Below are 24,373 nucleotides of genomic sequence, written 5' to 3' on the forward strand. Positions count from 1 at the left end.
GATGTTCGTTGCGCTACTGTACCTGGGCTTGGCGCGCTAAGCCCTACCAAAATTATACCAACCCCAGCCACCTTAAAAGACCTCGACGCGTTATAACAATGAAAAGTTCGCGCATTCTAATGGAAACGTGTATCAGATCAGGGATGAAGCTGAGATGTATTTCGCAAATGTATAATTTCCGTACAGCTGATACTGTCATACGAATATCTAGAAATCAGCTTACCAAAGGTGGCTTAGGGTGGCTTAGTTTTGTGGCAGTCGCTCCTGCCTCTTTTTCTAAATTCTCGAGCTACTATGAGCGCTCCTTCCTTCTCCCGCTGGACATAGGGCCGCCGCCCTTCCCCGCATTCTGAATATGTATGGAGGGCCGGAGACAGGGCCTCCAAAGGGAAAGGGCCTCCAGGTGAATATATCTTCACGCAGCCTAGCGTTTATTTAATCGTTGATTTTATCTCGAGTCTATCCCGAACTTAACAATCTGCCTTGGTCTAACGATTCTACATCTTTATAACTGTAAGGTTTATTTCTGGCCACATAATCATGACCTTCTGAACCCATGAGGCGGGCTGTTCTTATACCTTGCTATATCAACATCGACCTTGGATAGACATGGAGTGGACTAGTGGCCGGGTACCGCTCCCGCAGCCCATCGAAAGCCGGAGCCACTCGGAGCCACTCGGCTTTCGATGGGCTGCGGGAGCGGTACCCGGCCACTAGTCCACTCCATGTCTGCAATTAGAGAGCCTGTATCACAAATGTATGCCGATATTCAAGCGTCAATTCGGTGTGCCTATTAAAAATTCATTATTTTGCCCCACGGGGATATTCGCCTATTAAACAAATGTGACATTGTTGGTCCATTATTTCCCATGCTAGAAAAAGACAACATCCGACTCATCCCACCCAAGTTGTAGCAAGATCTTGTGAACAGATTGCTCCATCGCCTTCGGTCCACAGATCAGCACCATACATGTCTCAGTCGGAGAGGCATAGTCTTTCAGATTCTGCGCCGAGATGCGGCCCCTTTGGCCAGACCATGAACTAGAACCATCTGTAAGTGTGTGAATAATCGAACACCTCTTGCTGTCGGCCGCTGCAAAGGAATCTAGCTCATCCTTGCAGAGGATATCTTCTTCTTTCTTGTTTCCATCGAGGAGGACGCAGGTGGTTGGATCATCGCGGTCTTGAATAACCGCACGTAAAACTTGGAAGATGGGCGTGATGCCGCTTCCGCCACATATCATCTTGAATGATCGTACAGAGCGTTCCTTATCGTTGATGGAAACTCTGCCCTTTCCGAGGTACTTGAATTTACCAATAGGCCCTTTAAACTCCACAGACGACCCGATGGCAAGTTTTTCAAGGGCCATTGTCATCTTACCGCCTTCCATAGTAGGCGTGCTGAAATATATTTTGACAAGTACATCCACTATCCCCTTCTTACCCGTCTGTGATATTGGCGTATATGCTCTGATAATGCTGGTTTTCTGGGGTGAATCATCTTCAGCTTTTAGCATGACATGCTGACCCGTTGGTAAACCAAACGATTGCTCGTCATGATCCAATGCAAAGGAAAATATTCGTGTATCGCTTGACACTGCTACTTTCTTGCAAAGCTTCGCTTTCGTCCAAAATTTAGGCCTTAGGAATATCTCAGTTGGCCCTGAACTTAGCTCTTGGTCTGGCTCTTTGTTAAGGATTGCCAATGAGGCCTTATCTAGCGTTCCAACGTGGTACTCGCTCATCATCGCTTTTGCGGTCTCGCTGTCTATTTTTATAGGTCAGTAACACACCACCATGTCCATAAAGAGGCAACTCACGGATTGCAAGAAATTCCTCCGAAACATCCATTGCAGCCGCCGATATTATGCTTTGGGCTCCACCCGGATGGCCACCCAGGAATCGTGTGCCGTCATATACTTCACCATTCACAACAAACCAAGGCGACCCAGGACCGCCATGATGCTTTAATTCTTCGATGTCAATGCTTTTGTTCAACCCTTTTGCTCTCATATCGATTTCCTCTGCAATCGTTGGCTCCCGCACTTCTCCGTTGGGCCTCTGTCCCCATGATCCATTCGTCAAATCCCCACCTTCTTTCTTCACACGCTCCATCCATCCTCCGGGCATTAAAGCAGGCTGTGTTGGGTGTTCGAACTTCAGGACCCTGTTGCTTTTAGTGATAGTAACTCTAAACCATGGGTTGTTCATCATCCCTAAAACGGACCAGTACATGTCTCGAGGTTGGATATTCATTGCTTCATCCATCGCCCGGACGAGAATCGCATCGCTGGCCTCGAGATCGGAAACTGGTATATTGAGAGACCATTGGCACCAGCAGAAGCAAGCCTCTCGAGAGTACATATCCACTCGACCGCCGTATAATTGTGAATCAAAATCGCGACATTTGTCTTCCGGATAATCGATATCTGCCAGTCTCCAAGCTGTCGATCTTGAGTCAGCTAGAGAAGATGCACATGAGTGATTGACATACATTTTCCACCATCTAACGATATCTCAACCCGTGTAATTCGTCGACCACCACCACCGTATGCATAGCCTCTTGCATTATATGTCGCCTCCAGTGTCGTAATTGGCAATTCCTCATTGTGTTGAGGGTATGCAGTGGCCGAGTTAACACTTAGGTCGTAAATAGCGTATCTGTCGTCTTGCCACCAGGACTTGTCTTTCGCTGCCATCTCAGGGCTAACCATAGTTCTATGAGGTGGTTAATTACTGTTTACAAAAGTCAAACGGGGGATAGGGCCGGACTCACGGTAGCACTCGATTATCATAAATATGGTACCAATTATCGCTTGGAGATTCGGTGACGATCAATTTGGTCAACCACTTGACGCTCCTTCCGCCAATTTGTCCCGGGATTACTGCCCTTAGAGGACGCCCGTGATCAGGGTGCAGCGGTTCGCCGTTCATTTTGTGAGCAAGCATGATACCTCTATTGGGGTCCATCACCCAATTCAGCTTTACTGACGTTCCGTAATATCCATTGGGCTACACGAGAATTAGCCACTAGCACCCAAGCCATATAACAGCTGTCGTACCAATTTATCGGCTCCCTCCATGCATACGTATCTAGCCCTTCGTAATGGTCTTGCCCTCCGTATGATATCGGCCATCATAGGTCCCGTGAAAAGAGCAGTCGACACGCCGGCCGCTCCCCATGAGAACCCATTCGACTTCCGCACTTGGTTCTGCTCCTTGCGCCTATTACCAGCGCACACGAGGGTGACAGGTGCAGTTATCTGATCGAATTGTTGCAAAATTTGTCGGAAGGTGAGTGTTATCGGGTGCTCAACCAACCTGTACATTCCGTCAGCTGCCAATAATCAAGGCACTCGAAGGGTGTAGTGTACCCATCAATACTCAGCTCCCAGGTGGGAATTTCAGAATCCTGGACTTCTGGAACCGACCCATGATTTCTGACGTAGAAAAGTTGCGAGCTTGTCAGGAAGCCTTAAGCTTGTTTAGTACCTCGTCATCCACAAAACCGCATTTCGAGGTTTACCCACCATCATTGAAGAGGTCTGTTAGCGGTGCTTCTACATTGAATGGATGCACGCCAGTCAACCTGATTAAACGCGGATCCCGAGGGACGTGGCGGTCCGGAGTGTCCTTATCCAAACTGAGGATTTCTCTGAGGGGCTTTGATAATGGGGGCAATGGAATATTCGGCAATGCAATTGTCGATATATCTTCATGTTTGAGTGCAGATGCCTTTTCACGTGTGATCGTGAAAATGGCGGATTTCAGAGAGTGCACATTTAGGGGTGTCCCAAAAGTGAGGGATTCTGTGAGGGTCGCCATACTGAGGAAAATTGTGGTAGTGGATCAACTACCATTATTATCATGTCCACGTATATATACGACGCATTGCAATTCTCCAAGTCATACTCCAAGTCATACTCGGTCCCGTATTCCACATCAGCCGTGCTCAGCGCAGACTTCCCGCGGACCATGGGGGATTTGCTGCAAGTTAGGTCAGCAAAGTCCGTAAGCCCCCTATCGACAGGCAGGTTTGGATACAAAGCAAAAACTCAGGTAAATGGCTTGTTCAGCCAGTGGCAAGTCCGCGGAATTATACATTTCTCGTCGTCAACTATTACTGTGCCCCAATCTCTCAGTTGTACCAAAGATAAGGGTCAAACCGGCAAGGGTCACATCAGCATCCCGACATTGGCCGGCTCAATAAGCTGAAGCCGCCGTCGCAACGTGGGAATCATTGGCCTAAATCTTAAACACCAGCCAAAAAATGGGCCAGTTATCTGCAGCGATGTGTGGGGGTTTATTTAACTCAGATAAGGTCAAAACAGAAAATGTGGAGCGTCGGGTGTCTATCTTTGGCTTCATTAGTTGTGGCCTAGCCCCCTGACGTCCAGATAAGCTCATGATAAGAGATTCTTTGGGAGACCATACCAAAAAACCATCGCCGGAGATGCAGCCCATTCCCGATTGCCAGGCTGTACCTTCTTTGCTTTTGCCCGCCCATATCCAAAGGAAGTTTTACACAGAATAATCAAAGTAGATATCTACTCTGGCCCGTGGAGAGTCTGTCCCGTCGTCCACCCGCGGAGAAAGCCCAGTACGGGCAATTGCCACAATATTGCCCGAGATGTCACCTATGTTCGTCTCTACTAAGAAAACCAGAAAAGTAGACCATATAATAGAAAGTTCTGCTAGCAAATATTGTGCAGTTGACTTTGAGATTTGACGTCGCTCGCCTCGCTGAAGGCTAATATCACAGTTCGGAAAAATGCATTTACCGAGCGGAGCAGGGGTGGAATCGTCGACCCTTCCAGACATTCCAAACAGCATTTACAACGGCAACGGCTTCAACATTGCTGGAGACGCCGTGCATAGCGACGGAAACATTGAAATATGCACTCCACGAAAGAAAATCGTAATTGTTGGGCTGGGCATGGTTGCTCTCTCATTTATGTATGTTGTCCCACTACGAATATATTGTGCGAAACCAAGGGCTTTGCATTTCGAGAAGCAGTAAATTTATTTCCGTTGTCCAATACTGATTCCGAGCAGTGAGAAAATTATTAAATTAGATGCCAAAAAGCGACAGTATGATATTGTCGTTATTGGCGAAGAGCCCCATGTGGCCTATAATCGAGTCGGGCTCACATCATTTTTCGAGCATCGTGTGGTCGAGCAATTATATTTGAACCCGAAAGAATGGGTGAGTAAAAAAGAGTACAAGCAAATATTTTATGATGGCTAATACATTCTGAAGTATGGGTCATTCGAGGATGGTTCTTTGAATTATCACCTGAATACCAGGGTTGAAGAAGTCCTTCCCGACCAAAAGACGGTCAGAACATCCACCGGTGATTCGGTCTCATACGACATCTTAGTCCTAGCAACAGGATCCGATGCAATCCTTCCAAGCCATACTCCCGGCTATAATGCCAATGGAGTATTTGTTTACAGGACAATCTCCGACCTTCAGAGGCTCATGGAGTTTGCCTCGAGGCATAAAGACACGACAGGTGTTGTTATCGGAGGTGGTTTGCTCGGCCTCGAAGCTGCTCATGCGATGATGAGTCTGAACGCATTCAAAAGTGCGAAGTTAATCGACCGCAACAAGTGGGTATTGGCAAGGCAATTGGATGCTGACGCAGGATCCCTGGTGACGGACACCATTCGCCAACTAGGTCTGGAAGTTATGCTTCGAAAGCGTGTAGCGACCATCAATACAGACAGCAGCAACAATGTTCAGGGAATCACATTCGAGGATGGCAAATCTATCGATTGTTCATGTATATGTTTTGCAGTAAGTTCCTCACATACTGTTCTTGTTCCTGCTTGTTACTAAATTGCCATTCAGATCGGTGTAACTCCCAGAGATGATCTTGGTCAAAAGGCCGGCATAAGATGTACCGAACGAGGAGGCTTCATTGTCGATTCAGGGTGATTATAATTTGCGGCTATGCTATGCAGAAACACCTGGCTAACTTAAATCTAGCTTGCGAACATCAATCCCTGATATCTACGCCATCGGAGAGTGTGCATCTTGGGAGAACCAAACATTCGGCATTATAGCCCCTGGAATCGAGATGGCAGACGTATTATCCTTCAACATCACGAATCCAGAAAAGGCGCTGAAAGGTTTCGATCGACCTGACTTGAGCACAAAACTCAAGCTCTTAGGCGTGAACGTGGCGAGCTTCGGCGACTTCTTCGCCGACAGAGATGGACCAAGGTTTCTTCCTGGAAGACGGTCATCAAAGCTTAAACCCGTGGAAAATGGCAGAAGAAGCCCAACTCCACCAACCAAGGGTCCCTTGGTGAAGGCTCTAACTTACAAAGATCCATTCAGTGCTGTGTATAAGAAGTACCTTTTTACCATGGATGGAAAATACTTACTTGGCGGAATGATGATTGGAGATACCAATGATTATGTGAAATTGAACCAGATGGTCAAAAGTCAGAAAGAGCTGGAGGTTCCACCGAGCCAGTTTATTCTCGGCACCCAGAACGGGGGAGAGGAGAACGCTGACGACTTGTATGAAAACATATACTCAACCTCACTGCCATTGCTGATTGTATCACTACAGGGACGATGACACTCAGGTGTGCTCATGCCACAACGTTACCAAACGCGACGTGGTTGATAAAGTAAAGGAGGAGAGCTGCAAAACAATCGCCGATGTCAAATCATGCACAAAGGCGGGGACTGGATGCGGTGGCTGTATGCCTCTCATCCAATATATCTTCAACAACACAATGAAAGAAATGGGCAAGGAAGTTTCGAATCATTGTAAGTTTCTACAGAGTACTTCCCTTTTATGTGGCTAACTAGATGCAGTATGTTCTCACATCCCATACTCCCGAGCCGACCTCTACAATATTGTGTCCGTCAAGCAGTTGAAAACGTTTGTGGACATAATGCAGGCAGTAGGTAAAGTTCCAGATTCTCTAGGATGTGAGATATGCAAGCCAGCTATCGGATCTATTCTCGCAAGCATGTACAACCGTCATGTTCTGGATAAGCCAGTCCGTGACCTCCAAGATACAAACGACAGGTTTCTTGCGAATATACAGAGGAATGGAACATTCTCCGTCGTCCCTCGCGTTGCGGGTGGAGAGATTACGGCCGATAGGTTAATAACCATTGGCCAAGTTGCAAAGAAATACAACCTTTACTGCAAAATCACTGGTGGGCAGCGAATCGACATGTTTGGTGCCAAGAAGCAAGATCTTCTCGATATTTGGACCGAACTTATCAATGCTGGAATGGAAAGCGGCCATGCTTATGCGAAATCTCTCCGAACAGTAAAGGTTCGTGGCTATAAATATTGTCCATGCCATTCTGACACCTCACTAACAAATTTATAGAGCTGTGTAGGAACTACATGGTGTCGGTTTGGAGTTGGTGACAGCGTTGGAATGGCAATTCGCCTTGAGCAGCGCTACAAAAGTATTCGGTCGCCACATAAAATCAAGGGCGGAGTTTCGGGATGTGTGAGAGAATGTGCGGAAGCGCAGAATAAGGAGTAGGTTTTTGCATTGTTATTTGACGATAGATACTGACCGTGTTCAAGTTTTGGTTTGATTGCCACAGAAAAGGGATTCAACGTCTTTGTCGGCGGTAATGGTGGGGCAAAGCCGCGGCACTCAGAGCTACTAGCAAAGGATGTTCCACCTGATGAAGTCATTTCTCTTCTCGACCGTTATCTTATATTCTACATACGAACAGCCGATAAACTACAACGCACCGCCCGGTGGATTGAGAATCTTCCAGGCGGGATTGACTACCTCCGCGAGGTTGTTATTAATGACAAGCTTGGTATATGTGCGGAACTAGAGCGGCAAATGGAAGAGCTAGTAAGCTCTTATTTCTGCGAGTGGGCCGAAACTATTAAGGATCCGGAAAGACGCAAACACTTTGAGCAATTCAGTAACACCCCAGAAACTGTGGATACCGTCGAGATCGTTGAAGAGCGTGGGCAACAGAGGCCGACGTACTGGCCACAAGGTTCTGTCACGGAGAATTTCAAGGGGCACCAATGGTCGCATGTCTCTTGGCAGCCAATTCTCAAGAGCGATCACTTCTCTGAAGAAAAGCCAGAGATATCGTCTGCCAATGCTAAACGTGGCGACACACAGCTCGCAATCTTCAAGATCAAGGGCAAATACTACGCAACACAGCAAATGTGTCCACACAAGCGCGCGTTCGTGCTCTCGGATGGTTTCATTGGCGACACTGATGCCGGAACTTACTGGATCTCTTGCCCATTATGTAAACGAAATTTCGAGCTCAATGGGGAACAAGCCGGGCGATGCACAAGCGATGAGACGACCAGCGTCGCAACCTTTCCAGTTGAGGAACGCTATGATGGCTGGGTATACTTGAAGCTGCCGCCCGTTGAAGAGCTTGATGCGTTGCTTGGGACGGAGAAGTGGAAGGTGAGGAGGGAAGAAGCAGTGGATCCGTTTGAGAAAGTCGATAGGGTCTATAGGAGCTTCAGGGGAAAGAAGGTCACTGATATTAAGGTTGAAATAATAGGGAAGCGTGCTACGGCACCTAGTGGGATTGACTGGTAGTTAACAACTTTGTACGCATATTTGGTGTTCTTGGTTCATCTGCACTACATTTTATACCCTCACATATGTATTACTTCCACACTCGGCAATTGAGCAAAATGGGCATGGTTGTATGATATAACGTGACTAGATAGAACAATGAGACAGAGGTAGGAGAGGCAAAAACCTCTCGAAATATCAACCCGTAGCAATCCAATCAGTATGAATCCAGAGAGAATATTTCGGGATATAACTACAGTGGGGGCACAAAGCCTAGCTTCTGGTTAGTGCTTCCCTCCGCCAAACGGCCGCTATCGTCTTAGCTAGGAGGAGCCCCACCCCTGAAAACTTTATCGAAGAAAACCATCTCCGCGGAGATGCTAAAATACGATCTATATAGCCATGCATACTAGTGCAGCCTTATCTTTGGTTACCTCATGTTCTGGCCTCTTATCCCTGGGGGTTAGATAGGATCGATGTTGGGGTTCCGTCCACCCCCTTATCTTTGTGTCAGCAAGCGGGTCCGCTATGATAGCCACTATGAAGAAACCAATCTAGGGAATTCTTCCCGTTACATCATTCCCCTTCCGATATTGAGCGAGTATGCTCGTGAATTGCCCAATATTTTATTATTTTTCTTTCAGGCAGCATCGGTAAGTGTTAACTAGGCTGAGGCGCTTATCTTGTTTTCACAATCAGCGCCTCTATCTAAATTCGTATCAAGCCACCATCGCAACTAGCTATAGGTTTGGGGTTTACATGCCATGATCGTTGGGTGATAAGCTGGTTTAATATTTGAGACATTGATGGGCTGCTATCTATCTAAGGCTGGCAAATTCTCAGATGCAAAATGGACATCTCCTCGGACTGTAAGTTAGAATTTCATGGCAAGCATATATGGGCTTCATTATACGAATACAGAAGTCCCATTCAATTTAGTCATCAATATCTTCCGCGGTCTACCTTTATCCCAGTGCTTTTAGACCAACTGTTTTGCTTTTGAACTTAATCCTATCGATTTGAAATCCTCACACATGGCACCAAATTTTTTGAGGCTACTCATAGCCTCGCCGGAAATCAATCCCATCAACCAAAAAGCAAGATCGATCCCTATATTAAACCCATTCGATAAATATGGAAGGGTCTTCTTTTTCTCCTGGCTGGGATTCTTCGTTGCGTTTCTCTCGTGGTACTCTTTCCCGCCGCTGGTAAGTGCATGTTATGGTGGAACCCTCGAAAGATATCAGATCTCTAATAAATTTCCTTCAGTTGGCCGTTACAATTAAAAAAGACCTTCACCTAAGCCAGACCGATATTGCCAACTCTAATATAATTGCTTTACTAGCAACGTAAGCATCAGCTCAATTTCGACAGGTTTCTAGTCTGACTTCTCTAGTCTTCTTGGTCGATTTTTCTCTGGGCCACTATGCGATCGCTACGGACCACGGTTGGTTTTTGTTGGCATATTGCTGGCCGGCGCCATACCAACGGCCATGGCGGGTCTGGTTACAAACATCCATGGCCTCATGGCGTTAAGGTTTTTCATCGGCATTCTGGGTGCCAGCTTCGTGCCATGCCAAGTTTGGACAACTGGGTACTTCGATAAAAACGTCATTGGCTCTGCAAATGCCTTGACAGCGGGCTGGGGAAATGCAGGAGGAGGTATCACATAGTAAGTTTGTCCAGTCTGTCACAAAGCACTTCTATTAATACTCGGTGTTACAGCTACGTGATGCCTGCGGTCTTCGATTCTCTAGTCCAGCACAGTGGACTTGCTCCCCACAAGGCATGGAGGGTGGCATACATTGTCCCGTTTATCATTATTGTCGTTGTTGCTCTAGGGATGCTATTCACTTGTGACGATACACCCAGCGGCAAATGGGCCGACCGTGCCATGCCCATGGCAGGAGGCTCATCCGATAGCAGCATCCGAGGTGAAATAGACACGCCGTCTTCAGTATCCATTGCTAAGGATATCAACAACATCAATGAGAAACACCCACAGACGATTTCAGATATTGAATCTCAGAGCGACGGCACAACATACCTTGACCTTGCCAAGAGCGAGTTCATTGTTCCCCCGACCACTAAGGAGATTATGCACGTTGTGATTAGCCCTCAGACATTCGCCCTCTTTGGAGTATACGCATGCTCCTTTGGGACTGAGCTCGCCGTCAACTCTATACTCGGTTCATTCTACGAAAGAAATTTTCCCCACCTTGGACAGACGGAAGCTGGGGAATGGGCAGCCATGTTTGGGCTTCTCAATGTTCTATTTCGGCCATTGGGTGGAATAATATCCGATCTCATTTACAAGACGACCCAATCCGTTTGGGCAAAGAAAATTTGGCTTATATTCCTCGGCGTGGCAGCAGGTACTCACCTGATTGCGATCGGGGTATCGAATCCCAAAACCGAAGCCACCATGTTTGGCCTCTTCGTAGGCTTGGCTGTATTTATGGAGGCGGCCAATGGAGCAAATTTCTCCCTTGTGCCTCATGTATACCCAGCAGCAAATGGTTCGTTGTTTTCATTACACCAACTTATGTCCGTTTGCTAACTTTATTTGTGTAGGTATCGTTTCTGGCACAGTTGGAGCTGCCGGGAACTTCGGAGGAATCATATTCAGCATAATTTTCCGGTACAACGGGACGCATTACGATAGATCGATTTGGATAATTGGTGTCATATGCATCGTTGTCAATATGTCTGTGTTTTGGATTAGGCCAGTTCCTACTTTGCACAAATAGGCAACATTTTCTTTAATTTGGATTTTTTGTTTGCCTAGAATAGCGTTGTTTAAAATACGTGGCCATTAGTTAGAAATAGAACGAGCCTCAAAACCATCAGGGCTATACCATAGTTATCATGTGATAAATGAAAGTTCTCATCTTCGGATCGTTTCTCAACTTCGTCGGTTTTGTCAAGAAAAGTCCCTGAAATCCGTAGCGGTCAGGATTATCAATCACCCCAATTCTTCCAAAGAAGCGGAGATTGCTTTACTTTTTGCAAATTCATGTTAGATAATCATTAACACGGAAATATGGAGTTAGCATGGAGATATGTGCGATTTAATATTTATTTTCGAAAGTTTGAATATTTAATGGATTGTCATGCCCCCTATTCCTCTACAATACCCAGATACAGCCCGCTATTAAACTACAAAATATATCATCCCAAATCAAGCCCATCAAGATCTACGGCAAAACGGGCCCTAATCCTGATCTAAAGATAATTCAAGGGTGGTTCTCTCTCGTACGAAACACAGTTGTAAAATACGGCATCTTAGAGCAGGATATCTACTACCGTACTCTCGACATGGTCAATCTCCACTTCCATCTTTGGACTGAGCTGTTGCTGCTTTAACCTGAGCTTTGGGTGAGCTAGACTGATCTGTACCTTACGGGCGACGGCCCATTTTTTTAGACGGTTGTGGCACTCTTTGATAGGGTGCTGGCCTAATTTTACATGGGTGATTTGTGGGCCATATGATGCTCACCAGACCAGTCCAGGACTAGTTGCCCAGTACAATATCTCCACCGTACCAGTATTCAACACTATGATAGGCCTCTCAAGCGATATCCATAGCACCAAATATCCTTCAAAACCGAGCTAATAAACTAAGTGCTCTATGAGAGAGTATGGAAATAGCTGTACAATAGTATCGTCATTATGACAGGATTGTTTCGAAACTATTCCATATAAATTCAATACAATATCATTCCTTATGTACGAACATACACATGTCATATACAAATCATAATATTCCAGGACAAATATGCTTTACTTATCCTATTTATGGTTTTCTAATAACGTGCATGTATAACGAAAGTGCCAAACAAGCAAATCATGCGGTGACCAACCCCCCCAACTAAATGTTAAATTCCTCCACAACAAAACATGCGCCATAAAAATGATGAAAGCAAATTAGTGCTAGCTATCCAAGCTATGCAAAGCGACCCAAATTTGCGCCTTCGAGTTGCAGCTAGGATCTATTCCGTAGACCACCGCAAGCTACGTCACTGTTTACAAGGCGTACCTTCACGATGCGATATCCAAGCCAACTTACGGAAATTAAGTAACCTAGAGGAATCAGTTCTTGTTCAGTATATACTTGACTTAGCTGCTAAAGGGTTCCCTCCTCAGTTGTCTATTGTTGAAGATATGGCAAATTGACTACTTGCAACACGTGACGCGCCACGCGTCGGGTCACGTTGGGCTTCAAACTTTGTTAAGCGCCATGTAGAGCTCCGGACACGCTTCCAGCGAAAATACGACTACCAGAGGGCTAAGTGCGAAGATCCAGAAGTCATTCGTGGCTGGTTTGAGCTTGTATGGAACACAATTCTAAAGTATGGCATCAACAATGCAGATATCTACAACTTTGATGAGACTGGGTTTATGATGGGCGTCATCTCAAGCGCAACGGTAGTAACGAGCTCAGATGGGCGGGCAAAGGCAAAAAAGGTGCAACCTGGCAATCGGGAATGGGTTACAGTAATCCAAGGCGTTAGTTCTCAAGGTTGGGCAGTGCCGCCATTTGTCATTGTGACAGGTAAAAACCACCTTGCATCTTGGTATGAGAATAGCAGATTTCCAGCAGATTGGGTAATCGCTGTTACTGCAAATGGCTGGACTACAAACGAGAGAGGTATGGATTGGATTCAGCATTTTGAGAAGCACACAAAGCCCTGGAGTGTTGGTGGTTATCGCTTGTTAGTCCTTGATGGTCATGAGAGCCACTACTCAGACAAGTTTGAGGAGTACTGCAAAGAACACAACATTATTACGCTTTGTATGCCTGCTCACTCTTCCCATATACTCCAACCACTTGATGTTGGCTGTTTTGGCCCATTAAAGAGAGCTTACGGTCGGCAAATTGAAGATATGATGCGGGCTCATATTATTCACATTACTAAGGATGACTTCTTTCCTGCCTTCCACACTGCATTTAACATTGCAATGACAGAAAGCAATATTCAGGGAGGGTTCCGAGGTGCTGGGCTTCTTCCATTTAGCCCTGAGAGTGTAATATCTACACTTGACCTTAGGTTTAAGACGCCAACACCTCCAACCTCTCGCCCAAACACCGCTCAACCATGGGTTTCTCAGACACCAAATAACCCAACTGAAGCTGTATCACAGTCTACTTTCATTAAAAACTGAATTGCGCATCATCAAAATAGCTCTCCAACCTCAATCTATGCAGCTGTTGACCAGTTTACAAAGGGTGCATCGCAAATAATGCATCAATTAGCATTGTTAAAAGCAGAGAACCAAAACCTGCGACAGGCAAATGAAGTGCTAAGCAAGCGCCGGAGAGCTAAAAAAACACGACTACAGCAAGGAGGATCACTTAGTCAACAGGTAGCACAGGAGCTACAGGACGAGAGGGACGTTGTGCAGCAAGTAGAGCAAGAAATAAGGGCAAGTAGTGGTCGGAAGCCAAGGGAAGAAACCCATGCACGTCGCTGTGGCAAGTGTGGTGAGACTGGACACAATGCGCGCACTTGTCAGATTGTAATAGACAGGTCTGAGGAAGAGGACTCCGAGTAGTTTTGATTAATTTATATTGTTGTGGTGGATTTATCGCAATTCTTATGGGGTAGTCGCGATATTTTGGCACTTTCGCTTGTTTGGCACTTTCGTTATACATGCACGTTATACAATGATGGTAGAAAATCCATCCATGACCATAAATCCTCCACTATTAGCCATACGCCATAAAACATTGCTGTAAAAAGGGGTACTGAAGTAAAGCTGCTACTGCCTTATTCAGAATGAGCAGTCGAAAGAGAAGGACTCAATGGTATGGCAGGAGTCGTATCCATCAGAACCTCATTAAGAACCGGATCATGTCTTTTGACTGGGTCTACTACATTCGACATCCTAATACCGTAGGACTTGACAGTAGGAGCAGTGTCTGGCAGTACAATCTTCTGTACATGTATGGGAGAGTCTGTAGCCATTGGAACAGAGCTAGCATTAAGGTGGGTGGTAGCGATCTTGCTCACAACCTCAGAGATTGGTGCTAGCATCCACACAAAGCGCCTCAGAGCCAAGCTCCTTCCAATATCATGAGTTGTTGAAAACACTGGGGACAAGAAGGGCTCCTCACTGTCTTCGTTATGGTCAAGAAGGGCATTGTATTTAGTGTGGGGGGAGACCTTAACCCCTGCCTTAAACTGGCCGGAGCGTCGAGCAATAACGAGGCGTAATCCACGCTCTGCAATCGCTGAGTCGAGGGTACCCTGGATCTCTACACCAGTGTACACATGGTTTGGGTCCATGCTTAACAACACAAGAAAATCAAGTTCATCTTGGTCATAAAGAGCTTTCTCCTCAGGGGTAAGCTTCGTCCATGACTTCTTGAAATCCTTGATGTAATTGGTAGGTGTAAGCTCAGGCCTGTTATGATATCAAGTGCGCCTTGCAGCTCGAGTAGGGGTTCAGGGGTGTGGGGAGCTTTCCGGGGTTGGAGCGAAGTTTTCAGTTGTGGAGTGAATTCTCAGAACTGGTCTCGCTCAAGAGAATTCACTCCACAACAACATAGCTGTATATAGATCGAGTCACAGCTCGAGTGCTCCTCTTCTCTTTCCTTCCTTCTCTAGATTGAGTTTAATTCATAATACCCAACTGGCGCCCTATGCCTTGGTGAACCGTGACAAGGCCCATTGACTCGGGAGAATGGACCTTGGTCAGAATATCAATGATGTTCTTGTCAATCTGCTTAATTTCTCGCCAGGCATCATGGCTGTTTAGCACAGATAGTCTAACTATCGTGACTTTCTTCTTCTGAGAAACCTGCATATGGATTAGCACCCTCCTCTGTACATGTTCCATAGGCAGGGGGGGCTCTTACTCTGATTGGACGATAATGAACCTGCAGTTCAACTGGGAGGTTGATTGCTGTTGTTATCGAACAAACACGCTGACATGCACCATCTAAATTCATGCCTTGGGACGACACCGCATACATCATGATGAGTACGGTAAGGCTAGAGTGAGGGTCGTTGAACTCTTTGAGTAGGGCGATGCATTGTGGGTCAGTCAGTCCAGCATGGAACACCACTGCTCGAGTAGAAGGTCTTACAAACTGTCTCTACATACCAAGCGGAGGCTGGTATCTCTTCAGAGCGCAAGAGTTTATTCCTCTTTCCATCCTTGTCCGGCTTCATGCAGTGCTCCATAATATCCTTTATGATCCATCTCATTTTGGGACTCCCAAAGGTCAGGTGCTGTAGGAGATCTGAAGCGTCCGTAATAGGTCTATCCCCTCTCCTCAAAGTTGAATGTGCTAGCTGGAGGCCTGTGAAACCCCGAGATCACAAGATGGTAATGGTGGCTACAGTATCATCGAGGAAACGCCCTCGCACCTTGGTGTGAGTAAGGGTTTGGTGAAAGCGACTCAATAAGGTCGAGACGGCATTGATAGTCATGGAACGCATTGGGCCAGTGATGCAGGGAAAACTCTTTAGATCACCAGTTGGATCTACTCAGTGCTCCTTTTCTTTCAACAAAATCTCCAATCCTTCCTCGTAATCCCTTCTGTATGTTAGAGGTGCAGGGTGTAGAGAATGCATGCATTATACTTACTTAATGAAACCCTGGTGGAAGAATTGATATTCTCAGCTTCCAAAGAGGTCATCCTAAGCAGTGCTGTGGTTATTTCGTGCAGGGGCATAAGGCTCTTCAGTTGCAAACGGCTGCCGTTGCTGTCTGTAGGGATTGAAGTGGCAGTCGACCGCCGGAGTACCAATAACTGTTCCATGCACCTATATAGTCTGTTGATAGTTTTTCTATTGCCACAGTTGAGAAGCTGGCGAACACAGTACGGATCAGCCGCAATGAGGCATTTCCATGATGTAGGTAGGACATCTGGCTCTAGTAGAAGACGAAGTCTTGGTAAGTGCCTTTTAGAGTTCCAAGCCACCTAATCCGTTCTTTGGTGAGGTGGGCGCCTTTCCTGATCTTGGGCCAGAGGATATTCAACGGTCCCAATATATCCTTCATTGTTAGCAGGGCCCTGTACATGTATAGGAATGTGTTCACTTACCAGGCTTTGATTCTGGAATGGAGTACCAGTTAGAAACCAGTGGTGTTTCGCGCATAACCTTGCCACTGCAACGTGGATCTGCGTCAAGGAATTGCGGACCTTATGCCCTTTATCTAGGATGATGGTGTGGAAAACTCCCTTCCATTTACTTGTCCACTCCGAAGGCTGGATAGGCCTATCTTCGTCACCTGGTTGACGACAGGGCTTCTGAAGAGTTCTTGCAGACAGTGTGTCGTATGACGTGAGGATTACCATCTTGGCAGCCAACTTATTGTTCATGTCAAAGATATACCGGAGAACTCGAGAATGCTTGCCATTTTGGGGTAATCTCTCATCCCCTTTGATGATATCCACTTTAACGACGAGGCCCCGTCTGATGGCGAGTCTCCATATCCTAGAATTAGGTTGATTCCCTTGAAGTGTTTGACGATATCCTGGCGCCATTGCTCAATAACCGGTCCTGCTGGGGCTAGAATAAGCTGAGGCTTATATTTGCCAGGTTCTTCTCGTGTGTGATATTCGAATACCCATGACAGGTATAGCAGAGCTGTGAATGTCTTTCCCAGTCCCCACTCCCATATTATCAACGAGGAGGCCGCCATAGGTGCGTGTGGTAAGCAAATCTTCAGCAATAGCCTGAGCCTCTTCCGTTGGAGCACAGATATACCCGTAACCTTCACAATCATCCAGAGAAAACTGGTAATCTGGTGTCCTAATGGGCACATTTTAACTGTTGGGAGCGAGTTCAGCTTGTACTACGCTAGGATCTGGTTTTGGTCATGCCAGGAGTCAAATACTGCCTGGGATATTTCCAAACAAGCATCGAGAGGAGGGCCTGTATGGGATTCGTCGCCAGCAAACAACTTTTGCGTCTTGTAATAGTCCTCAAAATTTGAATCCTCTTGAACTCCACCAACCTAGAATGATGTTAATTATGAGGGTCTCTGTACATGTATAGAGGCAAGCTTACATCTGCATTCAGAGTGGTCTCTGTAGCCGCAGCAAGGCCAGCCTGTATCTCATTACCTGGAAGACCAGCTTAATTAAGGGCAGTTTTGGGTGTAACATTTGCAACCCGAAGTGTCCCAATGACCTTGTGAATGAAAGTATCGATTCCTGTAGGCGTGGAAACATCCACGCCTAAATGCCATGCAAGAGAGGATGTAGATTGGTGTTACGACGGAACAAGAAGGCTGGCCAACTACAGGACAGGAAGGAGGGAGGTCGCATGAGACCGGCCCTGGTACCTGGAGGGGCAGCGGGGAATAGTAGTTCCGAAAGTATCACGTGACGGACTCGCAGGATGATGAGAAGAGTCCTAAGAGTCCAGGACTCCGAGGACTCGAGTGAGTTCCCAGGAGTCCACTAGGCACGTGATGGACTCGCAGGATGATGAGAAGAGTCCTAAGAGTCCAGGACTCCAAGGACTCGAGTGAGTTCCCAAGAGTCCACTAGGCACGACGCCACTATATAAGTAGATAGTATTTCCTTAGATAGGAGCTTCGTGCTCAACTCAATACAGTATTTGTTATATACTAGTAACGTGTTACTTGAAGCCTTTGTGTCTGATCCCCTGCCTCCTCTGATAAGTAAACCTTTACGCAAGAGAACCTCTGTGTCTTCTATCATTTAGAAGTCAGCGTTACACTTTGAGCACCACTTCTACGAGGTACCGGCTTACACACAAAGCAACATGTCTGTCGTCAGTTCGAAGGGGAAAACCCCCACCACGCCAACTTCGTCTCAGAGGTCTAAGCCTGAGAATGAAGAGATGCCCGATGCACCCACCGTCAACGAACTCAAGGAAACTCTACGCGTCAAGTTGCCCGACACTTACTCCGGCAACCGAAAGGAACTTGAGGTGTTTTTGCTACAGGTCGAACTGTACCAGCACTTCAATGATGAGAAGTTTCCCACCCAGGAGAGCTATGCCCTGTGGACTGCATCCTACCTTAGGGGGGAAGCCCTGCGATGGATCGAACCATTCCTCAAGGACTATTTCAAATATGAAAGTACCAATGGAAGCATGACAACTACGCAGACTATGTTTGGCAGCTGGAATGGATTCTGTAAGGAAATCCGACGCATGTTCGGAGACATCGATGAGATTAAGACCGCGGAAGACCATCTGTTTGCACTTAAGCAGACTGGCAGCGCCCTCACATACTCCACAGAATTCCAGAGATACGGCAATCAGACAGGATGGGACGCCAGCGCACTCATCAGCCACTACCGACGTGGGCTGAAGAGCCATATACGTATGGAACTTGCCCGTTTGGAACAACAACCAACGGACATGGTAGCGCTAATCGAACATACGGTCCGAATCGACAATCGACTATACGAATTCCAGAAGGAACGTCGGACCTATGACAAGCCCAAGAAAAGTTACCCCTACCGGGGAAACGAGGGCAGACGACGGGATCAACACCCGCGAGACAACCGTTGGTCGGACCCAATGGAACTCGATGCCACGTTCAAACCTGGACGACCCCGTGACCCTAAGAAAGACAGACAATTCAAGGAACGACTCTGTTTTAACTGCGACAAGCCAGGCCACATGGCCCGAGACTGCAGACAGCCAAAGAAAGGGAACGGCGGACGCAAAGTCGGCAAACAACTCAATGCCACCTGGACAGGACAGTTGAACGCAACGTTTGTGAGCAAACAGGACTGGGGAATAAACGGCGAAAGCACCCCAGAAGACGAGAGCTCAGATGAAGGGTCGGAGGCGGAATCGTTCACCGTCTCGGAACAGGAGACCTTCGATGAACTCGCACCTACGGAACCAATGAGTCCACGGTGCAAGAGCGTAGTAAGACGCATGGCAAAACACGCCCACGCGAAGATTAGGGCCGAACGAGACAAGCCCAATGGCCAGAGGAGAATCCCCATGCTTAAAGACCTCTACGGGAACCTGTTACAGGAACTTCCGTTAAAGTGCAAGGTGGACGACTGCAAGGATGACCTCTGGAGATACTACGACCAACTAACGAATACCCGCAGGCTGCTTGGCACGTCCCAAGACGTAGCTAAGTTGGAAGCCCAAGAAGCGGAAGAACTGGAGAAGGATGTCGAGCATATGGCTAAACTGAAGTATATGAAAAGCGTCAAACTTTACTACCAGGACCGCAGGAGAGCCCTGAAGAAGTACGACGAGAAAGCCAGAGATATGCTCCGACGGGAAAATGCGAGACCCACTCCACGCATCGAAAGCAGAGCCATGGAGCAACTAGACACGTTCTCCACGCCTCCGAGGGAAGATAGTGCATGGGTGAGAGGACAGCGGGAACTATCAATGACAGACGCAACAGAGACTGATCATCCCTGGCACGCGTATGTCTACTGGGAGTATTGCAGCGAAGATGACTGCAAGCTCCACTGGAAAAAGAAACACCAGAATCAGTTGTTTCCCCGATCCTCGCCCAGGATACACTTCAGAGACGCAGAGCAAGTTCATGCCCTCAGGCGAAGCCAGTCTGAAGGGGACTTGCCTATCAAAAGCGAACAGGTATACAAGAAATACCCACATCTGCTAGACGAAGCAGAAGAGCGAGGGAAACGATCTCCCCAAGGACCACCATTGGAAGCGGATGAATACTATCCTTCCTCGGACGAGTCAAAAAACTAGGAGTCCTCGACGGTAGGCCACCGGCGAGCGACACGAAGAGGCCTAGTACAGACCAGCTATGCGCCACGACGGGCAGCATGCAACTATATGTGGTCGCTAAGATACAACAGCGACACCTCCGAGCAATGATTGACTCAGGAGCGACGGGCAACTTTATGACAAAGAAAGTAGCAGACACGCAAGGCTTCAAAACAACAATGAAAGCCGAACCATACCCATTAATGGTCGTAGATGGAGAGCCCATCTCGACTAATGAAGGAATGGTGACCCACGAAACGGTCCCATTGGAAATGGTCATGCTACACGGGCACAAGGAAACGATTCAGTTTGACATCGTGCACATGGACAACCATGCGTGCATCCTTGGTATGCCATGGCTCAAGAAACACAACCCCCAGATCGACTGGTGGAACGAGAAAGTTGTGATGAGCCAGTGCGCGTGTGAACAACGGACGGACACGCGACAACGGGAGAAACCCTCCCAGGGCCGGAAGGAGTTATGTGCAACCTCCGAGCTCGATGACCTAGCCCAGGCATCCTCACCGATGAGTATACCGGTGGAGTACAAGGAATACGAGCGATTATTCCAGGAAGGCCCTAAGAACGAGGCGCTTCCTAAGCACCAACCATGGGATCACGAGATACCTTTGGAGAAAGACAAGAGTCCACCGTTCGGACCAATATATCAGCTATCGGAAAAGGAGCTGAAGGTACTTAAGGAGTACATCGATGATAACCTAGCGAAAGGATTCATCAGACCATCCACATCACCAGCAGGAAGTCCGGTGCTTTTCGTACCAAAGAAAGACAGCTCCCTACGGTTATGTGTGGACTATCGAGCGTTGAACAACATCACAATCAAGGACAGGTATGCCCTGCCGTTAATCAACGAACTACACGATAGATTTCAAGGAGCAAAGATCTTCAGTAAGCTAGATCTGCGAGGAGCATACAACCTGATCCGAATCAAGGCTGGGGAAGAGTGGAAAACAGCATTCCGCACCCGCTATGGCCTATTCGAGTATCAAGTCATGCCCTTTGGGCTAACAAACGCACCCGCATCCATGCAACGACTGATGAATGATGCTTTGCACGAATACTTAGACATCTTTACCATTGTCTACCTAGACGACATCCTGGTGTATTCAGCAACCAAGGAGGAGCATGTCAAGCATGTCAAACTCGTCCTGAAGAAACTAAAGGAGTACAGCTTACTCCTCAAACCAGAGAAGTGCGAGTTCCATAAAAACCAAGTCGAATTCTTGGGTTACATTATTGGAACGCACGGCATCAAGATGGACCAAGCAAAAGTAACGGCAGTGTTGGAATGGCCAACACCGACCACGGTCAAGGAAGTGCAAGCCTTCCTAGGCTTCGCCAACTTCTACCGGAGATTCATCTCGGGATATTCCAAGGTAGCTCAACCACTCACGGAGCTTACCAGAAAGGATCTCGAATTCAAATGGACGGACAAGGCAGAGGCTGCTTTCCAGGAACTTAAGACGAAGTTCACGGAAGCACCTATCCTTGCTACATTTGACCCTGCAAAGAAGATCATCCTCGAAACGGACTCTTCTGACTTCGCAATTGGAGCATGTCTGAATCAACCAGACGAGAACGGTAAGTTCAAACCAATCGCGTACTACTCTAGGAAACTGTCACCCGCGGAACTCAATTACGACATCCACGACAAGGAGCTACTGGCTATTGTCGTTGCCTTTGAGCAGTGGCGAGTATATCTTGAGGGACCCACCTACCCTGTGCAGGTATGGACGGATCACAAGAACCTCATATACTTCACCACGACCAAGGTTTTAAACCGCAGACAAGTCCGCTGGGCAGAAACCCTCGCAGCCTACAACTTCACGATAACCTATCGCAAGGGCTCCGAGAATGCAAGAGCAGACGCTCTCAGCAGACGGACCGACTACGCCGGCCCAAAGGAAGAAAGACCTAGAGCAATTCTGAAGAAAACAGATGCAGGAATACAGTACAACGAGTTACTAGCGACGATCTCAGTCATCGAAGATACAGAACTCGAGGAAAGACTCAAGAAAGCTTACGCAACAGACGAATGCGCCAAGCGAGTCTTGTCCAAAGTCGAAGGCGACTTCACCATCGACGAACAAGGATTGATTCGATACAAAGGGTTAGTGTATGTCCCAAGTCAAATGAGACGCCCGCTGGTGCAAGAACAACACTCGTTACCAGCACACGGTCATCAGGGAGTAACACGAACCTTCGAACGAATCACCCGACACTACTACTTCCCAGGTATGAGGAAGCAGGTAGAGACAGTGGTAAGAGAGTGCGACATTTGCAGCAAGTCAAAATCCAATAGGCATCTGCCATACGGACAACTCAAGTCGACACCAGTACCAAAAGGAGCGTGGAAATCAATAGCTTTGGACTTCATCGTCAAGCTTCTACCCTCCAAGGACCCGTTAACAGGAATAGAATACGACTCTATCCTCGTCATCATGGAAAGACTCACGAAATATGGGAAGTTTATACCATATCTAGAAGCTAGCGACGCCGAGGCGCTCGCATATACCTTCATTCGAGTCATATTAGCCGATCATGGGATGCCAGAAGAAATCATCTCAGATAGAGACAAGCTCTTTACTTCGAAATTCTGGAAATCATTGATGGCGCTACTGGGAACAAATCATAAGCTATCAACAGCTTTTCATCCCCAGACAGACGGCCAAACAGAAAGATTAAATCAGACCCTTGAACAGTACCTGCGAAGCTATGTCAATCATCAACAGGATAACTGGGTTCAGATCTTACCCATCGCACAGTTTGCATATAACAGCGCGATGACAGAAGCAACGAAAGTCTCACCGTTCTTTGCCAATTATGGCTACCAGCCAGAAGCATATAGGCAACCAAGACCGGATGAATCACGAGCTGAACAAGCCCTGATCGTGGTGGAACAACTGAAATCGTTCCACGAACAACTTGCGACGGACATCCAATTCTTAAATGAACGATCCGCCGCATACGCAAACAAGAAGCGCAGTATGGAACCTGCCTTCAAGGAGGGGGATAAAGTATACCTACTCCGGAAACATATCAAAACGAAACGACCAAGCACAAAGTTGGACTTCAAGAAATTGGGACCATTCAAAATATTGAACAAAGTCAGCTCAGTTAATTACAGACTGCAGCTACCCAGGAAGTCTAGACTACACCCGGTATTTCATGTCTCACTACTGGAACCAGCAAGAGGAAATACCCCAGTTGCGACCGACACCGAACTCCAACCCGAGAATGAGATAATCGAATATGAGGTCGAAGCGATCCTAGACAGAAGGTTAGTAGGACGTCGAGAAGAGTTTTTGATAAAATGGGAAAATTACGAACCTACGGATAATTCGTGGGAACCAACAAGGAACATCAGCAAAGAACTGCTGGAGGAATATCGACGCCGCCATCCGCCAGCCATTGATCCCAAGATGCAGGGGAGTAGGCCAGTGGATCGGAGGAAGCGAGGTCCCGGTCACAGACGAGGAGGCAGCGCTAACTGCCTGTTCCTCAGCCTCAACAGCGTCACGCTTCTCAGCAGCCACACGTTCGGCCTCCTCTGCCGCATCAAGCTCGTCGAGGGTTTTCAAACCTCGTCGGAGCATATCTTTACCACGGGTTCGGATGAGGCGTTTCTGCTTTCGCAGACGAAGTAACTTCGAAAGGGTTTCTTCCTCTTCGCGATCCAGGCGATCCTCCTCCCATTCGAGCTTCACCCAGTCGGGATGCTCAGGACCCATACAGTCACACTTTTCTTTCAAGTTGCGACGAACGCACTCGGCGCACCGCCGTGAATCATTTGGAGACGACACGCAAGTAATGTTTCGCCTCACGCAGTTCGAGCAAGAATCCATTTCGGGTAGTTCGTATCCGTGGTTCTTTATTCGACGGACAAGATCGTTGCGTTCCTGGAGTTTGCGGGCAGTGTCAGTAGGCATGTTGCATATTGAAGGACTCGCTGAGGAGCAGCAGAGTCCCGGGGACATGGACGTACTTATAGGATTCGAGACGAATGCCCAGGGGAAGGGAGCGAGTGTTACGACGGAACAAGAAGGCTGGCCAACTACAGGACAGGAAGGAGGGAGGTCGCATGAGACCGGCCC

At 47.4% G+C, this 24,373-nt stretch overlaps 4 protein-coding genes across 4 annotated transcripts; 2 read left to right on the forward strand and 2 right to left on the reverse strand.

Moving 5' to 3' along the window:
* Nucleotides 1-787: 787 nt before the first annotated feature.
* VC83_02488 (uncharacterized protein) lies at nt 788-4,451 on the reverse strand. Its single transcript, XM_024466149.1, has 8 exons — nt 4,435-4,451; nt 3,531-4,386; nt 3,375-3,474; nt 3,063-3,321; nt 2,777-3,012; nt 2,495-2,718; nt 1,821-2,444; nt 788-1,768 (listed from the first exon to the last, which is right to left on the reverse strand). The coding sequence occupies exons 2-8, from the start codon at nt 3,823-3,825 to the stop codon at nt 873-875; spliced, it is 2,634 nt and encodes an 877-aa protein (XP_024326344.1). The 5' UTR covers nt 3,826-4,386; nt 4,435-4,451; the 3' UTR covers nt 788-872.
* Nucleotides 4,444-8,782, forward strand: VC83_02489 (uncharacterized protein). Its single transcript, XM_024466150.1, has 9 exons — nt 4,444-4,956; nt 5,056-5,206; nt 5,261-5,800; nt 5,855-5,937; nt 5,993-6,532; nt 6,585-6,787; nt 6,836-7,308; nt 7,366-7,523; nt 7,572-8,782. The coding sequence occupies exons 1-9, from the start codon at nt 4,772-4,774 to the stop codon at nt 8,572-8,574; spliced, it is 3,336 nt and encodes a 1,111-aa protein (XP_024326343.1). The 5' UTR covers nt 4,444-4,771; the 3' UTR covers nt 8,575-8,782.
* A 488-nt stretch (nt 8,783-9,270) lies between these two features.
* On the forward strand, nt 9,271-11,398 carry VC83_02490 (uncharacterized protein). The gene is made up of 5 exons (XM_024466151.1): nt 9,271-9,761; nt 9,823-9,902; nt 9,950-10,225; nt 10,279-11,072; nt 11,128-11,398. Exons 1-5 carry the CDS (start codon nt 9,588-9,590, stop codon nt 11,301-11,303), a joined length of 1,500 nt encoding a protein of 499 aa, XP_024326103.1. The 5' UTR covers nt 9,271-9,587; the 3' UTR covers nt 11,304-11,398.
* Nucleotides 11,399-14,324: 2,926 nt separating this feature from the next.
* On the reverse strand, nt 14,325-15,767 carry VC83_02491 (uncharacterized protein; the record flags this gene model as incomplete). Its single annotated transcript, XM_024466152.1, has 2 exons — nt 14,325-14,961; nt 15,664-15,767. 2 exons carry the CDS (start codon nt 15,765-15,767, stop codon nt 14,325-14,327), a joined length of 741 nt encoding a protein of 246 aa, XP_024326104.1.
* Nucleotides 15,768-24,373: the final 8,606 nt, after the last annotated feature.

This window comes from Pseudogymnoascus destructans (assembly GCF_001641265.1).
Source record: "Pseudogymnoascus destructans isolate 20631-21 unplaced genomic scaffold scaffold_5, whole genome shotgun sequence".
In the NCBI taxonomy this organism is placed as follows: domain Eukaryota; kingdom Fungi; phylum Ascomycota; class Leotiomycetes; order Thelebolales; family Thelebolaceae; genus Pseudogymnoascus; species Pseudogymnoascus destructans.

Excerpts from the sequence above, each read along its gene's own strand:
- VC83_02488 (XM_024466149.1), bottom strand. The coding sequence starts at position 3,825 with ATGGCGACCCTCACAGAATCCCTCACTTTTGGGACACCCCTAAATGTG. Across the intron at positions 3,475-3,530 it reads AACAGACCTCTTCAATGATG|GCTTCCTGACAAGCTCGCAA; the intron begins GTGGGTAAACCT and ends AACAAGCTTAAG. Across the intron at positions 3,322-3,374 it reads TGGGAGCTGAGTATTGATGG|GTTGGTTGAGCACCCGATAA; the intron begins GTACACTACACC and ends CGGAATGTACAG.
- VC83_02489 (XM_024466150.1), top strand. The coding sequence starts at position 4,772 with ATGCATTTACCGAGCGGAGCAGGGGTGGAATCGTCGACCCTTCCAGAC. Across the intron at positions 4,957-5,055 it reads ATGGTTGCTCTCTCATTTAT|TGAGAAAATTATTAAATTAG; the intron begins GTATGTTGTCCC and ends GATTCCGAGCAG. Across the intron at positions 5,207-5,260 it reads ATTTGAACCCGAAAGAATGG|TATGGGTCATTCGAGGATGG; the intron begins GTGAGTAAAAAA and ends TACATTCTGAAG.
- VC83_02490 (XM_024466151.1), top strand. The coding sequence starts at position 9,588 with ATGGCACCAAATTTTTTGAGGCTACTCATAGCCTCGCCGGAAATCAAT. Across the intron at positions 9,762-9,822 it reads GGTACTCTTTCCCGCCGCTG|TTGGCCGTTACAATTAAAAA; the intron begins GTAAGTGCATGT and ends AATTTCCTTCAG. Across the intron at positions 11,073-11,127 it reads TGTATACCCAGCAGCAAATG|GTATCGTTTCTGGCACAGTT; the intron begins GTTCGTTGTTTT and ends TTATTTGTGTAG.